The sequence below is a fragment of the Perca fluviatilis genome, chromosome 13, assembly GCF_010015445.1.
Source record: "Perca fluviatilis chromosome 13, GENO_Pfluv_1.0, whole genome shotgun sequence".
NCBI lineage: Eukaryota > Metazoa > Chordata > Actinopteri > Perciformes > Percidae > Perca > Perca fluviatilis.
This window is the reverse complement of record NC_053124.1, coordinates 36,337,073-36,354,709: the sequence shown is the minus strand read 5'-3', so window position 1 is coordinate 36,354,709 and position 17,637 is coordinate 36,337,073. Positions and strand designations below refer to the sequence as shown.

Below are 17,637 nucleotides of genomic sequence, written 5' to 3'. Positions count from 1 at the left end.
TGTGTGTGTTAGCTTGTTGTTTAGGCCAGTCAGTCTGTGAGTGTTTGTCTATGTGTGTGTCTGTCTATGTGTGTGTCTGTGTGTGTGTCTATGTGTTTGTGTGTATGTGTGTGTTTTAGCTTGTTGTTTAGGCCAGTCAGTCTGTGAGTGTGTGTCTATGTGTGTGTCTATGTGTTTGTGTGTCTGTCTATGTGTGTCTGTCTATGTGTGTGTCTATGTGTTTGTGTGTCTGTCTATGTGTGTGTGTCTATGTGTGTGTGTGTGTATGTGTGTTAGCTTGTTGTTTAGGCCAGTCAGTCTGTGAGTGTGTGTGTCTGTGTGTATTTATGTGTGTCTGTCTGTCTGTGTGTGTGTCTAGGCTAGTCAGTCTTTGTGTGTGTGTTTGTGTGTGTCTGTGTGGTTTTATGTGTGTCTGTCTGTTTGTCTGTCTGTGTGTGTGTCTGTGTCTCTGTGTGTGTGTGTTTATGTCTGTCTGTCTGTCTGTCTGTGTGTGTGTATGTGTGTCTGTCTGTCTGTGTATGTGTGTGTGTGTGTTTGTTTGTGTGTCTGTCTGTGTGTGTTTGTGTGTCTGTGTGTCTGTGTGTGTGTATATATATATGTATGTGTGTTTAGGCCAGCCAGTCTTTTGTTTCCATTGGTCTTTTAAATCGTCTCGCTGTGTTCTCACGAAAGCGAGCCATTCAGTCTCTCCTCTCCGCCGTCTTTTCGTGGGAACGATTCACACACTTTAAATCCTCCCGCTGTGACTCAAACCCCTCCCGTTTATGATCTGTCTCTCCTCTCCCGTTAGGAGCTGACCTCGGTGGTCTCTCCGCCCGTCTCCACCAGCGTGACCTGCCCCTCCTCCCCCTCCATGATGATCCCTCCGTCCTGCAGCACCACCATCTCTCCTTCCTCCACCATCGCGCCGGACGCCTCCTCTTCCTCTTCGTCCTCCTCGTCGCCGCCCACCACTTCCTCGGGACTGGCAGCGTTGCCCCCGGCGGCGGCGTTGTTGTTGTTGTTGTTGATGGTGGTCTGGCTCTGGGACATGGCCTCCAGCTTGATGCGGTACTGCTCGGCCTCCTGCTCCTTACGCATCAGCTGCGTCCGGTACTCCTGGGCCTTCCTGTTGGCCTCCAGCAGCTGCCTCTGCAGCAGCTCCTAAACAACAACAACAGGACAGTTTAAACATCAGTTCAGTCATCAGTTTCCAGGCAAAAAGCTGTAATATTTAAAAGGGGTGATAGAATGCAAAACCGATTTTACCTTGTCATAGTTGAATAACGACAGTTTGGTGGGTAACTAGGACATACAGTACAGGCCAAAAGTTTGGACACACCTTCTCATTCAATGTGTTAGTATGTAGAGAGACAACAGTAGAGAGTAGTATGTAGAGAGACAACAGTAGAGAGTAGTATGTAGAGAGACAACAGCAGAGAGTAGTATGAAGAGAGACAACAGTAGAGAGTAGTATGAAGAGAGACAACAGCAGAGAGTAGTATGTAGAGAGACAACAGCAGAGAGTAGTATGTAGAGAGACAACAGCTAGAGTAGTAGATGTAGAGAAGACAACATAAGAGTAGTATGAAGAGAGACAACAGTAGAGAGTAGTATGTAGAGAGACAACAGTAGAGAGTAGTATGTAGAGAGACAGCAGTAGAGAGTAGTATGTAGAGAGACAACAGTAGAGAGTAGTATGAAGAGAGACAACAGTAGAGAGTAGTATGTAGAGAGACAACAGTAGAGAGTAGTATGTAAAGAGACAACAGTAGAGAGTAGTATGAAGAGAGACAACAGTAGAGAGTAGTATGAAGAGAGACAACAGTAGAGAGCATTGAATGAGAAGGTGTGTCCAAACGTTTGGCCTGTACTATACATAGAACCTCTAAATCCCATTGACACCTCTTTCCTCTGAAAATCTCACTATTTGAAACTGCCTCTGAAAACAGGCAAATCTCAACAAGCCTCCTAGTTGACGTCAATTCGGTGGCTCCTCCTCATTTGTCTCTAGTCTCTTTGTCACGCCCCAACATTTTCATAGGCTACACGACTGACCTGAGATCAGTTAGTCTTCTGACTCTAGGTCGGGCAGATCTCAGAAATTGTATACATTTTTCATATGCCATTTTACCATTAAATTCACTTCTGAGACTTTTTTTAATGCCAGAAATCAACTATATAAAGCTCAAATATGGGCCGTTTTACGAAAATTGATGTCTAATTGCAAATTTTGTCCAACTGTGTCGGAGTTCAGCTGCCAGTGCTGCCTGTGTATCTGCCTCGCCGCCCGGCCCGCCTTCCTTCACAGACCCCGGCCTGCTATGAGGTACTTGGAGCTCAAGGCTGGCCCACAGCACTCCATACCCGCGCAAAGTCACCGTTTTGTGGGCTAATGGACTACCAAATGCCGCTGCTCTGACAGAGCTCCAGGGCCTGCAGCTCCCCTCTTCCTGCTAGCTAAATGCCCGGTGTATGTGAGTGAGAGCGCGGTCAGCGAGCTTGTTACGCCAGCATTCTCTTACCACAGATTCCAGTTACTCTTTTAATGTGTTGAGTTATTTAAACAAACGATCGTTAAAATAAAATGCCTCTTGTCCGTGAGTCTCATTGATAGATGAGGATGTAGCTCTATCAATGAAGGCTAGCTAGCCTCCTCTTAGAATTCCTCTGAAATTCACAAAAAAAATATAAAATTGAAATCGGACACCGTTGTTAGCTTTATAAGACTTTTAGTTAGATGTTGTATAAGTGGCGTGACGAAATTCAAACTGTAAATATACTCGAATTACACCAAAAATGAAGCTAACTATCCGCAATCTGTACACATAGGATTGAAGGGACAGTCACAGCTAACGAAACCCCTAGCTAGTGTTCACAAAAAAAATCATTAAATTTAAATCTGACACCACTGTTAGCTTTGTAAGACCTTGGGGTAGCTGTGATATAAGTGCCATGACGAAATTCAAACTGTAAATATATTATAGTTATGCCGAAAGTGTAGCTAGCTAGCTGCGGTATTTCCCCATTGTATTCAATGAGACATATAGCTAGCTAGCTGCTCCTCCTAACAAAACGCCTGACTTACATTGAAAATGGACACAACTTTATCTTTGTAAGACCTTGAGGTAGCTGTGATACAAGTGCCATGACGAAATTCAAACTGTAAATATAGCTACTATAGTTACGCCGAAAGTGCAGCTAGCTAGCTAGCAGCGATCTTTTCCTATTGTATTGAATGGGACATATAGCTAGCTAGCTGTTCCTCCTAACAAAACGAGTGACGTTCATAAAAATGCCTTACATTGAAAATGGACACAACGTTAGCTTTGTAAGACCTTGGGGTAGCTGTGATATAAGTGTCGTGACGAAATTCAAACTGTAAATATATTATAGTTATGCCGGCAGGCTGCCGCTTTCTCGTCAGACTGTGTGGAGCTCCTAAAGTCTGACACGTCTTACCAAATTTGCAATTAGCCATAAATTTTCGTAAAACGGCCCATATTTGAGCTTTATTTGATTACTCTAACTAATGTGTGTGTATGGGGATTCGCTCAATCAATCAGCGCGCAGCTCATCTAATTATTCATGAGCATACCATATTTGGAAGAAAAGCTCTTGTTACAAATAGGGCCAAAACACAGGGATGCATAAGAGCCAATAAAATATCAACCAGGCCATTTTCAGCCCAACCAATGTTACATACCCCATTAGGAGACCATAAGGAACAGTGTGAAATACCCGATATAATCATTCTATCACCCCTTGAAAGAAAATATTGTCGTAATTCAAGACAAAAGGTTGTCACACACGCGTACGCACTAGTGCTGACGACTAACACGACTAACACTCGTTCAATTGCATCGACTAATTAGTTTATAATTAAGTAATTTAATTAGATTAGTTGATTTAATCGACAGATCTGTAAATCTGAGTTTCTCCGCAAAGAGTCCAGTCCCTCCAGAAAAACGCAATTATTCGATCACATAATTCAACCCATAATCAGCCAAAGTCTGCATATTACTCGGTACGTAACGTTAGCTCCGTGATGTTGTACCGAGGTTACTCGGTACGTAACGTTAGCTCCGTGATGTTGTAATAACGTGACTTGGTACGTAATGTTAGCTCCGTGATGTTGTACTGAGGTTACTCGGTAAGTAGCGTTAGCTCTGTCATGTTGTACTGAGGTTACTTGGTACGTAACGTTAGCTCCGTGATGTTTTACCGAGTTTACTCGGTACGTAACGTTAGTTCCGTGATGTCATACAAAGGTTACTTGGTACGTAACGTTAGCTCCGTGATGTTGTACTAAGGTTACTCGGTAAGTAATGTTAGCTCTGTCATGTTGTACTGGGGTTACTCAGTACGTAACCTTAGCTCCGTGATGTTGTAATAACGTGACTTGGTACGTAACGTTAGCTCCGTGATGTTGTAATAACGTGACTTGGTACGTAATGTTAGCTCCGTGATGTTGTACTGAGGTTACTCGGTAAGTAACGTTAGCTCTGTCATGTTGTACTGAGGTTACTTCGTACGTAACGTTAGCTCCGTGATGTTTTACAGAGTTTACTCGGTACGTAACGTTAGTTCCGTGATGTCGTACAAAAGTTACTTGGTACGTAACGTTAGCTTCGTGATGTTGTACTAAGGTTACTCGGTAAGTAATGTTAGCTCTGTCATGTTGTACTGGGGTTACTCAGTACGTAACCTTAGCTCCGTGATGTTGTAATAACGTGACTTGGTACGTAATGTAAGCTCCGTGATGTTGTACTGAGGTTACTCGGTATGTAACGTTAGCTCTTTCATGTTGTACTGAGGTTACTTGGTACGTAACGTTAGCTCCGTGATGTTGTACTGAGGTTACTTGGTACGTAACGTTAGTTCCGTGATGTTGTACTAAGATTACTCTTTACGTAACGTGAGCTTCGTGATGTTGTACTAAGGTTACTCTTTACGTAACGTCAGCTCCGTGATGTTGTACTAATGTTACTCTTTACGTAACGTCAGCTTCGTGATGTTGTACTAAGGTTACTCTTTACGTAACACGAGCTTCGTGATGTTGTACTAAGGTTACTCTTTACGTAACACGAGCTTCGTGATGTTGTACTAAGGTTACTCGGTATGTAACGTTAGCTCCGTTATGTTGTGCTAAGGTTACTTGGTACGTAACGTTAGCTCTGTGATGTTGTACGGAGGTTACTTGGTATGTAACGTTAGCTCCGAGATGTTGTACTAAGGTTACTCGGTATTTAATGTTAGCTCCGTTATGTTGTGCTAAGGTTACTCGGTACATAATGTTAGCTCACAACGAATTATAAATCAAATTTCGGAATTCGTCAGCCCTAACACGCACGCACACACACAGTCAACGTGTCTTACCGTCTCTCCCGTGTCGTTGTGGTTGTTGGTCACCTCCAGCTTCCTCTTCCTGGAGGGCGGAGGCTGAGGCTCCTCAGTCACCACCTCCTCCGTCACGGTGTTGGCCGGCACCGCCAACACTGAAAACACACAGACACACCCAGACAGAGAGACACACACACACGACACACACACACACACAGACACACACACACACACACACACACACACACACACACAAATCAATATATTGGGCTACATCTCCACTGCTACATTTTGGTTTTTAAGTGTTCGGTTTTTAAACGCCAGAGCATGGGGAATGAGAGTGGGAAACACCAGAGCAGGGGGAATGAGAGGGGAAACACCAGAGCAGGGGGAATGAGAGGGGAAACACCAGAGCAGGGGGAATGAGAGGGGAAACACCAGAGCAGGGGGAATGAGAGGGGAAACACCAGAGCAGGGGGAATGAGAGGGGAAACACCAGAGCAGGGGGAATGAGAGGGGAAACACCAGAGCAGGGGGAATGAGAGGGGGAAACACCAGAGCAGGGGGAATGAGAGGGGAAACACCAGAGCAGGGGGAATGAGAGGGGAAACACCAGAGCCGGGGGGAATGAGAGGGGAAAACACCAGAGCAGGGGGAATGAGAGGGGAAACACCAGAGTGGGGCAATGGTGACCCCCTCTCTTCCCCGCGCTCCTTCAACAAGAAGGGGGCGCGCGCGGTGGTATGCAGGTTGCCTGTGGCGCGGGTCCGTTACTATGGTGATGACCCTCTGACCGGCCTCGTTGACGACGGTGGCGTGCTGGATGTTGGAGTCCAGAGCGCTAGCGGCCATCGCTTCCTCCGAGTCGCCTGAAACACACAAAGAGACGCAAAAACGTGAAAACTCCACAGATCGGCCAACAGCTGGGACCGAGTGTGTGTGTGTGTGTGTGTGTGTGTGTGTATATGTACAGTATCTCACGAAAGTGAGAACACCCCTCACATTTTAGTAAATATTTCATTTTATCTTTAAATGGGACAACACTGAAGAAATGACACTTTGCTACAATGTAAAGTATTAAGTGTACAGCTTGTATAACAGTGTAAATGTACTGTCCCCTCAAAATAACTCAACACACTGCCATTGATGTCTACCTAGAGATTGGCATGGGGCCTGCTTTGGTTGTATGATAAATTTATCAACATTGATTGTGATTGGTGGTTGGCAGAGCCTGCATATGCACATACTTGCAACAAACTGTATTTAAGAGCACTCAAATCAGTGTAAATTACGTTATATCAGAAACCGACTGCTGTTGTAGATTAGTGTTACGTTCCCAGCGTCGCGGCCCCTAACCGTAACGTTAGCTGGGGCAGACACCTTGTTTCTTTAGGCTGACTATGTTAGCTTTAGCCTGGCCGGTAGCAGCTTTCTGCGGTGAAAAATGGCCGGGAGATGTCGGGGATTAAGTTGCATTAATCAGGTGATTTAGTTCGTCTTTGCAGCGTACATAAAAAAACACTGACTACCCGAGGAAAAGTATTAGCATCACAGTGATTGCTAATACTTTTCCATCACTGTGTCAGCGGCAGCTGCCGCTTACGGTACTTTTCTACACGCTAAGAGACTCGGGCTAACGTTACGTCACATGACCACCTGTCTTAAAGGGGAAGGGTCGGCCGGTAACAATCATGTAAAAGGAGAACGGTGAAAGTTTACTTTGTGAGTGAGTGAGTGAGTGAGTGAGTGAGTGAGTGTGTGTGTGTGTGAGTGAGTGTGTGTGTGTGTGTGTGTGTATGTATGTATATATATATATATATATATATATATATATATAGGGCTGGGCGAAGTTCAAAATCTTTCGATCCGGGTGCCAATTTCGATACCTTAGTTTGATGCCGGTTCCTAACGATACTTTTTTCGACACCATATGTTTTAAAATCCATTTCAACACAACGCTTTTATTTTCCACCTTTATTGCGAATCAAAACGGTTATCAAAATTAAAAAATTCTGGTAACACTGCTCACTCAGAGTAACCTTAATGTAAGTGCCTTGCTTTGCAACCTGTCAGTCAGTCAGCAGGGCAGAGAAACCACCATTGTGCCTGCTTGTCTAACAGGAAGTGTAACGTCAACAGCGCCGTTTTCACCTCGCCATTAATATCATATCGCAGCAAACGCTGTCTGGCATGAAGTTATGAAAAACTGTAACTACACTGGAAACCAACCGTGACTCTCTGTGACTTCAACAAAACTGCAGACAGTTTACTCCGACATATACAGTATCTGTGTGTGTGTGTTGTGTGTGTACCTGCGTTGGCCTTGTTGAGCAGCTCGGCCAGGTTGACCACCCCTCCCTGGATGGACGGGATTCCCTGGATGATGAACTGCGGCTGGTTGGTGCTGCTCGTCTCCACGTTCATGCTCACCTGGTTCATGTTCACCTGGTTCTGCATGCCCTCCTATACACACACACACACACACACACACACACACACACACACACACACACACAGACAGACAGACAGACACACACAGACAGACAGACAGACAGACAGACAGACAGACACAACATTTGAGCTAAGTTAGCGTAGCTCACAAAACAATGGTTGCCGGTCATTAATTATCTGTGTTGCTAATAAATCAATGCCGTTGAGCGCTAGCAGTTAGCGTTACTTTGACTGAAGTTAGAATGCAGCTGGTCTGTTAGTAGCTAACAGTAAAGCTACGCAGCTAGCTAGCTAGTTCACTGACCTTTTTGCTGTTTAACTTGACCTATATGTACAAAATAAATGTCTCATCTACGCTATACTGGTGAGAAGTGATGCCAGCCTCCCTATTCACTTTGGTCCTTTAGATAAAGCTACATGTGCTGCACAGCCCATAATAAAGCTTGTATAGTAAGCATGTAAACACTACCCAGGTAATCCATTAGTTATGACGTCATGTCATGTCTATTGTCCTATATCTATGGTTCTGTGTGACCCACGTTTGTGTCGATAAAGTTGTGTAACCGTGGTTATGACTGTAACCGGCATCTGACCTGCAGCAGCAGCATCAGCTCCGTGTTCTGGATGTCGGCGGCGATGTCAAACGGCGACTTGTCGAACTTGCTGAGCGCGTGCACGTCGGCGCCGTGTTTGATGAGCGTCTCGGCGACGCCGTGGTGTCCGTGCTGCGCCGCCCAGTGCAGCGCCGTCATCTTCAGCATGTCTTTGGCGTTGATGTCCGCTCCGCTCTGGAAAAAGTAAAAAAAAAAAAAAACAGCATTTATGACTATGGTTGTTGTTTTTATTATTCAGTGTGCTGATGTGCAATCGGCACAATGTCTATTATTGCCCATACCTAATATTATACCATGGTCTGGGTGAATACTCGATTCTGATTGGCTGCAGGGTGTCCATTTAAAAAGTTATTTTGGACACCTACTACAGGATTTCCGGTGAAACTGACCGTTTACTGTTCTAAATGAATGCGCTACATTAAATCAAAAAGGAAATGTGGATTTATTGTTTCCAACTCGTCCTCTGAACACCACCGGATGGCGCTAAAACACACAGGCTGCAAGAAGTAAGTTCTACTGGCCCTCTGGACTGACTTTGTTTCACAGAGAATAACGTTATCTCACATATCTCAGCTCGCTGCTTCAGGCTGCGCCGCTGCAGCCGACAGTAACGTTACACATCGCGGATCAAATTCTTTGTAAAAGTCGTTATATTGTTTTGGGGACAATGACATGGCTGGATAGCTAGCTTGTCTTGTTGTTCAACATACTGTCAAATTATTTTTACTGTACACAATGTTATTGACTTTGGCTCTTGCTAGCATAGCGTTAGCTTTCTGGCTCGTAGCTAAACTGAAGGCTTCTATCAGCTGAGCGGACTATATAAATATCTCCGGTTGCTAAGGGAGGCAAGTCGTATCTAAGGTCCTTCCTGTTTCCTGGGGGGAGTGAACAACGTTTGCGTTGCATAAGAACCTGATGGATGGGAATGATTGTTCCAGGTATTAGTCAAACCGTCAGGCGTAACCAAGGAAACGGAGTTATTGTTTGGATAAACTTTAGATTTCGATTGTAAAACTAATTAAAATATGAACTAATGTTTTATATGCTGCGCGTCGGACGGTTCACGCCTCCCCGTCGTCCATTAATACCTGACAAAGGACACCTCGTCGGGCATTAACCCTTACTTATTATCCACCTGTTTTTTGTCCCGCTACTAGTCACGGAGCGTTGCCAACACGTGCACACAAAATACATCAAAACGTGTGGTATGCTCGGGAATGGTGTGCTATGACTTCTCTAAGAGATTTGCCGCATGGTTTTCACGAAATCGGCAAAAAACGGCACAAAATTGTCCCATAGACTTGAATGGGAAATCTTCGGGAAAATCGCTTAACATCACTCTAAACAACCCCTCTTTGGGGCAATGCTGTATCGCCATACCTTAATGTAGAAAGAAAATTAAAAGTTTAAACCAAAGACAAGATTTTGGCATTTATTGGGCTGAATGTTCATTCGGATATCAAGCACGGTTTCTACGAAATCACGGTTTACGTATTGTCGTCTTTTCAGACCGTTTCAGATTTTCCAATGTGTGTGTATGGGGACAGAATGTTGAGCGTTAGAGGGGAGGACAGAGGGGGGAGCTGCAGTACGATTCTCTGAAATGTTTCCAAACAAATCGCTCTCTCCCCTACAGTATTTACTCTTCATACATCATTGTTGGTCAAAATGTAGGGATTTTTGTGCCGGTCGCAGACATGTAACTATGGAATCAATCGGACGTAAACTCTTGGCTCTGATCATACCAACTGCCGATAGAAACAACAAAAAAAACAATGGAGCTGCAGTAGGATTCTCTGAACTTTCTTCCAAACAAATCACTCTCTCCCCTACAGTATTTACTCTTCATACATCATAGTTGGTCAAAATGTAGGGAATTTTGTGCCGGTCGCAGACATGTAACTACTGAATCCATCGGACATAAACTTTTGGCTCTGATCATACCAACTGCCGATAGAAACAATGAAAAGAAATGGAGCTGCAATTCGTTTTCAGACCCTTTCAGATTTTCCAATGTGTGTGTATGGGGCCAGAATGTTGAGAGCTAGAGGGTGAAGCTGCAGTACGATTCTCTGAAATGTTTCCAAACAAATCACTCTCTCCCCTACAGTATTTACTCTTCATACATCATTGTTGGTCAAAATGTAGGAAATGTTGTGCCGGGCTCGCAGACATGTAACTATGGAATCCATCATACTTAAACTTTTGGCTTTGATCATACCAACTGCCGATAAAATTGAAAAAAGAAATATGCGGAAATCACCATAGCAACATGTTCTGACACACACACACCTCCCATCATGGAGACTCTTTACTGTAGGCCGTGTTGTCCTCTCTTACAGGACATGTCAAACAGCAGAGTTAAGGTAGCTCAGATCAGCTGTTACTAATGATATTAACTATATACCTGTGGTGACGATGGCCTGTGATGTCAAACAGCAAGTTTTCTAGTTGTTATTATTATTATTATTTCTATAACTAATTCTATTCTATTTTTCCATTCCCTGTCATTATTTATATTTTTTCTCCTATGTCTACTTAATGTGTATTTGTGTTATTCTGATGTGTGTAAACACTTTTTGGAGCTGCTGCAGCACTCAGAGTGGGATTAATAAAGTCTATCTTATAATATGACTTTGTTCTGAGTTTTTCGACATACTATACTATGACTTTTTAAGACTTTTCAACATACTATAATATGACTTTTTCTTGACATGCTATACTATGACTTTTTAAGGCTTTTCGACATACTATAATACGACTTTTTCGACATACTATACTATGACTTTTAAAGACTTTATTCGACATACTATAATATGACTTTTTTGACACGCTATGGCTGTGTCTCAAAGCCCCTACTGCACACTTCACGATAAGTATATCGTAGTAACGCAAAAAGTCAGAGCACTGAAAGTACCCAAATGACCCCCTAAAAATTGTGAAAAGTTCAGTGTGGAACAATGGACACTACGCGCACTAACGGGCGTCATCTTGACTAGTATAGTCAAGATGAACTATAGTTCACCGAAACGGTTTCTGAAAACATTTTAAGTGAGAAATAGGCCGTTTGTCTCTGTGTGTGTGTGTGTGTGTATCTGTGTGTGTAATGACATATCTGTGTGTGTGTGTGTGTAATGACATATATCTGTGTGTGTGTATCTGTGTGTGTAATGACATATATCTGTGTGTGTGTGTGTGTGTGTAATGACATATATCTGTGTGTGTGTATGTGTGTGTGTAATGACATATATCTGTGTGTGTGTGTGTGTGTGTGTGTGTGTGTGTGTGTGTGTGTGTGTGTGTGTAATGACATATCTGTGTGTGTGTGTGTGTGTGTGTTTAATGACATATATCTGTCTGTGTGTGTGTGTGTGTGTGTGTGTTAATGACATATATCTGTCTGTGTGTGTGTGTGTGTGTGTGTGTGTATCTGTGTGTGTAATGACATATATCTGTGTGTGTGTGTGTGTGTGTGTGTAATGACATATATCTGTCTGTGTGTGTGTGTGTGTGTGTGTGTAATGACATATATCTGTGTGTGTGTGTGTGTGTGTGTGTGTGTGTGTGTTAATGACATATCTGTGTGTGTGTGTGTGTGTTATGTAATGACATATATCTGTGTGTGTGTGTGTGTGTGTGTGTAATGACATATCTGTGTGTGTGTGTGTGTGTGTGTATCTGTGTGTGTAATGACATATATCTGTGTGTGTGTGTGTGTGTGTGTGTGTAATGACATATATCTGTGTGTGTGTGTGTGTGTGTGTATCTGTGTGTGTAATGACATATATCTGTGTGTGTGTGTGTGTAATGACATATATCTGTGTGTGTGTGTGTATCTGTGTGTGTAAGGACATATATCTGTGTGTGTGTGTGTGTAATGACATATATCTGTGTGTGTGTGTGTGTGTGTGTGTGTTATCTGTGTGTGTAATGACATATATCTGTGTGTGTGTGTGTATCTGTGTGTGTAATGACATATATCTGTGTGTGTGTGTTTGTGTGTGTCTGTGTGTGTGTGTGTGTGTGTCTGTGTGTGTGTGTGTGCAGTTGCTGAATCTGTCTTCATTTCAGAAGATTTTCGTCAGATTTTGAGAGGCGGCGAGCCGACTGAGCTCGTCGTTTCCGGTAAGCGTTTTAACATCAAGTGTTACTTCTGGGACGATACAAAAGTGGACACTACGGCAGGAAGTGGTCACTACGGCAGGAAGTGGTCACTACGGCAGGAAGTGGTCACTACGGCAGGAAGTGGTCACTACGGCAGGAAGTGGTCAGTTCACATTAGCGGTGTACCGACAGAAGTGTGCAGTTTGAGACACTATGACTTTTTTCGACATACTATAGCCTACTATGCCTTTTTTCTCACTTCCTGTCAGCTGGTGTCATGCTCTCATTTGCTGGTTAGAAGTCTAGACTGAATCCTGATTGGCTCTCACCCGGACCAGCAGCTCTACTATGACAGTGTGTCCCTCGGCGGCGGCCATGTGCAGCGGCGTGCGGTCCACCTTGGTGCGGGCGTCTCTGCTCACCCCGGCCCTCAGCAGCACGTCGGCGGTGGAGTAATGGCCGTGCTGGGCGGCGAGATGCAGGGGGGAGGTCCCCAACTACAGGAAACACACACACACACAGATATGTCATTACATTACACACACACACACACACACACACACACACACACACACACACAGAGATGTCATTACATTACACACACACACACACACACACACACACACACACACACACACACACACACACAGATATGTCATTACATTACACACACACACACACACACACAGATATATGTCATTACACACACACACACACACACACACACACACACACACACACACACACACACACACACACACACACACACACACACACACACACACACACACACACACGTCATTACATTACACACACACACACACACACACACACACAGATATATGTCATTACACACACACACACACACACACACACAGATATATGTCATTACACACACACACACACACACACACACACACACACACACACACACACACACACACACACACACACACAGATATAGGTCATTACACACACACACACACACACACACACACAGATATATGTCATTACACACACACACACACACACACAGATATAGGTCATTACACACACACACACACACACACACACACACACACACACACACACACACACACACAGATATATGTCATTACACACACACACACACACACACACACACACACAGATATAGGTCATTACACACACACACACACAGATATATGTCATTACACACACACACACACACACACACAAACACACACACACACACACACACACACACACACACACACACACGTATATGTCAGTACACACACACACGCACACACAAAAACACATATATGTCAGTATACACACACACCTTTACATTCTCACACACACACACACACACCCCACACACAGAGAGAGACAAACACACACAGTAACACACAGATATGTCTTTACATTTACACACACACAAACACACAGTAACTAACACACACACACGTGTTTACATTTACACACACACACACACACACACACACACACACACACACACACACACACACACAGACAAACACACACAGTAACACACAGATATGTCTTTACATTTACACACACACACACACACACAGTAACTCCAACACACACACACACACACACACACACACACACACACACACACACACACACACACACACACACACACACACACACACACACACACACACACACACACACTAGAGCCTGGCAATATATGAATATATCGTGATACGAGACTAGAGCTCGTCTTAGATTTGGGATATCGTAATATGACATAAGTGTCTTCTCCTGGTGTTAAAGGCTGCATCACAGTAAAGTGATGTCATTTCCTGACCTCACCAGACTGCTGTAGCTCTTCTATTATTCACCTTTTACCCACTTAGTCATCATATCCACATTACTGGTGATTATTGATCTAAAATCTCATTGTGTTAATATGTTGTGAAAGCACCGATAGTCAACACTACAATATCGTCGCGGTATCGATATCGAGGAATTTGGTCCGAAAATATCGCGATATTTTATTGTCTCCGTACGCCGCGCTCTACGTCAGACTTTAGTCTTTTCTAAACGCAACGAGCGTTTGAAGTCTCACCCAGTCGGTGGTGAACGGCGCTCCGTTGGCCATCAGGTTTCTGACCTCATCGTCTTGACCTTTCCGCGCCGCCTCCAGCAGACGCTTCCCGAGGTCCACCAGCGACATCTGACACACACACACACACACACAAAAACCACGTTAATATAGAACGCAGAAATGCCCTTAAACACGTCTTAATGCGCTAAACAGCTCCGCAGTTTCACACTTTATTCCACATCCAAAATGTCAAAATATTTAAAGATAAAAAGTCAAAATATTCAAAAGATAAAAAGTCAAAAATATTCAAAGATAAAAAGTCAAAATATTTAAGATAAAAAGTCAAAATATTTAAAAGACAAAAAGTCAAAATATTTAAAAGATAAAAAGTCAAAATATTCAAAAGATAAAAAGTCAAAAATATTTAAAAGATAAAAAGTCAAAAATATTCAAAGATAAAAAGTCAAAATATTTAAAAAGTCAAAATATTTAAAAAAAGTCAAAATATTTGAAGATAAAAAAGTCAAAATATTTAAAGATAAAAAGTCAAAATATTCAAAAGATAAAAAGTCTAAAAAGTCAAAATAAAGATCAATACTACTGTAAACAGAGTACTTTTAATGCAGTAAAGTGTCTGACTACTTCCTCCACTGGTTGTTTGTGAACGTTTTTGTCACCTTTTTCAATTTCCAATTTCTATCACCTATTTTAATTTTTTGTCAATTTTCAGCATTTTTTTTAAAGGATTTTTTGTCACCTAATTCCAAAATTTGTTGTTTTTTGTCAATTTTCCAACGTTTTTGTCTACTTCTGAAGTTGTTTTTGGACAGTTATTTTAAAGTTATTTATTTATTTATACATTTCCCCCAACAATGTTTTCTGTGTTTTTGACCCCCCTATGTTCAGAGTATTTTTACAGTGTGGAATTAGTACTTAGTACTCATGTAAAGTGCCTTGAGTACTTCTTCCACCAGTGCTTTGTTTGGGTGTAAAAGTGGCCGAATCTGGGGTGAGTTAGGCGGACACTTTCTGTCCGATAATGGACGCAGCAACGCCGCAATGTATCTGGATGGAGAAACAACGGAAAAAGACGAGAAGCCATTTTATGCGCCCGTTCGGACAGAAAAGAGTCCGCCATGTGCCACGTCCCCCCGTCTCTCCCCTCCGCGAGCCCTTATTTACAAACCACAGCCGTTTAAAACAGTTACCGGCTGCACCGACACATTTACAACAACAACAACAGACAGGAAACCGTTTGATATTAAGTTGTTGGTTTTCCGGGGGAAGTCAGAGAGAAATTTCCTATTTTACACACGGAGAAAAAACTACTTCCACATCCGGTTAAAATAGCATTCTGCAAGCGCGCGACGTCAAACCGCTTACGGGACGTTGGTCCCGCGAAACTCTTTTAAATCAAAATATATCCGACTTCTGTGAGCCGTCTTACACCTGGAGATTAAAAGTCGGTTTTTTAAACATCGAGAGGACGGAGGAGAAGCTACTTACTGCGTGCAGGTTTAGGTTCGGGAGCCGCAGTGCTCTTCTCTCGGCTAACCTAAGCTAATGTTAGCACGCTAGCCGGCTAAAACAGATCAAATCCCTCCGCGTGGGCGGCGTTTTATGCGCTTCTGCTACTCTGTTGAACACAAACGGGTCAGTGATGTGCACTATTTTTTCCACAAAGCATTAAACTTTGATATTAAGGCGCCACCGCTGCTCGTCCGGCTCCTCCGGGCTCGTGTTTACCAAGGCAAGTTAGCGCGAGACCGCCGCTGTATCGCCTGGATGTTATGGATGATACGGCCTTCAAAATAAGAGCGTGTGTATGGAAGCGTCTCCTGCTCAGAGGTGGAAAGGGAACACAAAAAGTACTATTACTTTTGGAGAACGCAAGCAAAACTACCGGTATCTTAATCTACTTAATTAAAGGTATAAGTACTATTACTGTGATAAACTTACAGGTTTTAAAATACACGCAAGAAACTACTTGATTACAGTGATGTTAGAAATGGTAATTAGTTTCCACCTCTGGTCCTACTTGATAACATCTTAAATTAAAAGGTGTTCAGAGAGGTTTTGCTCAAACTTAAATGACAGTGGCTATTTAATCTGGTGATTTCCCATCTTTGTATTTTATAATTTAATAAAACTATAAAAGGGTTTCAGTGTAAGTGACAATGTAATGTTAGTTTTCACAACTGCAGCACTTTTTTTAAAATATTTTTTGTCAGCCCGTGTTTTATGTTGAAAGTCCTGACCGGAAGTGCGGTCTCCATCGTGTGTTCGTTGACGTTGTTTACCAGCTAGCTCTGTTAGCGGTTAGCCTGTGTGAAAGCAGGCTGTTGGAAAGTTAAAATAAAGCGTCTTTTACCTTCTTCTTTCGGATATTCCCGCGAGCTTACGTCCCCCTGACGTGAATCGGAGTCCGGCAGTTAGCTCGCCTGACCGGAGTGATTTTTAAAAAACGGTTATTTTTGTGTTTTATCGGGTACAAAAATGGCGGCCCCGCGACACCGGAGGAGGAAGCCGTGTAGTGAGTTTAACCTCCTTGTGGGCGGGCCGCAGTGACGGCGCCGTTGGAGCAGACCTCAGGTCAGTTTGTGCGGCCGCGTCACAGCAAAAAGGCGGGAAACCGCCGAACGGAACGCTGATCTCAGAGCAGCCACTGGAACAGCCGCTTTAAACTCCTGAAGCAGCGTATCTGAACGAAATAACGCTGTAAAAAACTGTTAAATATTGCAATACCAGCGGGGTAAGAAGTATTCAGTAAAAGTAATAATACCAGACTATAAAAATACTACAATACTAATGTTACATGTACACTTAATTACTTTCCACTGCTGTGTAATACTCAGAAAAGCCTAACTGTGTGAATATTTATGTACCTAAATGCCTGACTGACAACTTGTTTTTTCTTTTTTTTTTATTATTTTATTTATTTCGTCAATTTTTTTCTTCTTTTTGTATTATTTATTTTCTGTTTTTAAAATTAGTTTTCTTTTTTTGTTTAATTGTTTAAAAAAATATTTTTTCATTTTTTTTAAACAGATTGTTTTTCTTCAGTTTTATAATTTTATTTTAGTA

General features: G+C 42.9%; 1 protein-coding gene across 1 annotated transcript; it reads right to left on the bottom strand.

Moving 5' to 3' along the window:
• Positions 1-607: 607 nt before the first annotated feature.
• Positions 608-16,314, bottom strand: gabpb2a (GA binding protein transcription factor subunit beta 2a). Its single transcript, XM_039820671.1, has 8 exons — positions 16,060-16,314; positions 14,575-14,682; positions 12,824-12,991; positions 8,367-8,561; positions 7,635-7,785; positions 5,994-6,191; positions 5,359-5,477; positions 608-1,143 (listed from the first exon to the last, which is right to left on the bottom strand). The coding sequence occupies exons 2-8, from the start codon at positions 14,680-14,682 to the stop codon at positions 787-789; spliced, it is 1,296 nt and encodes a 431-aa protein (XP_039676605.1). The 5' UTR covers positions 16,060-16,314; the 3' UTR covers positions 608-786.
• Positions 16,315-17,637: the final 1,323 nt, after the last annotated feature.

Excerpts from the sequence above, each read along its gene's own strand:
- gabpb2a (XM_039820671.1), bottom strand. The coding sequence starts at position 14,682 with ATGTCGCTGGTGGACCTCGGGAAGCGTCTGCTGGAGGCGGCGCGGAAA. Across the intron at positions 12,992-14,574 it reads CGCCGTTCACCACCGACTGG|TTGGGGACCTCCCCCCTGCA; the intron begins GTGAGACTTCAA and ends TGTTTCCTGTAG. Across the intron at positions 5,478-5,993 it reads CACCATTGCCCCACTCTGGT|TGTTGGCGGTGCCGGCCAAC; the intron begins GTTTCCCCTCTC and ends GTGTGTTTTCAG.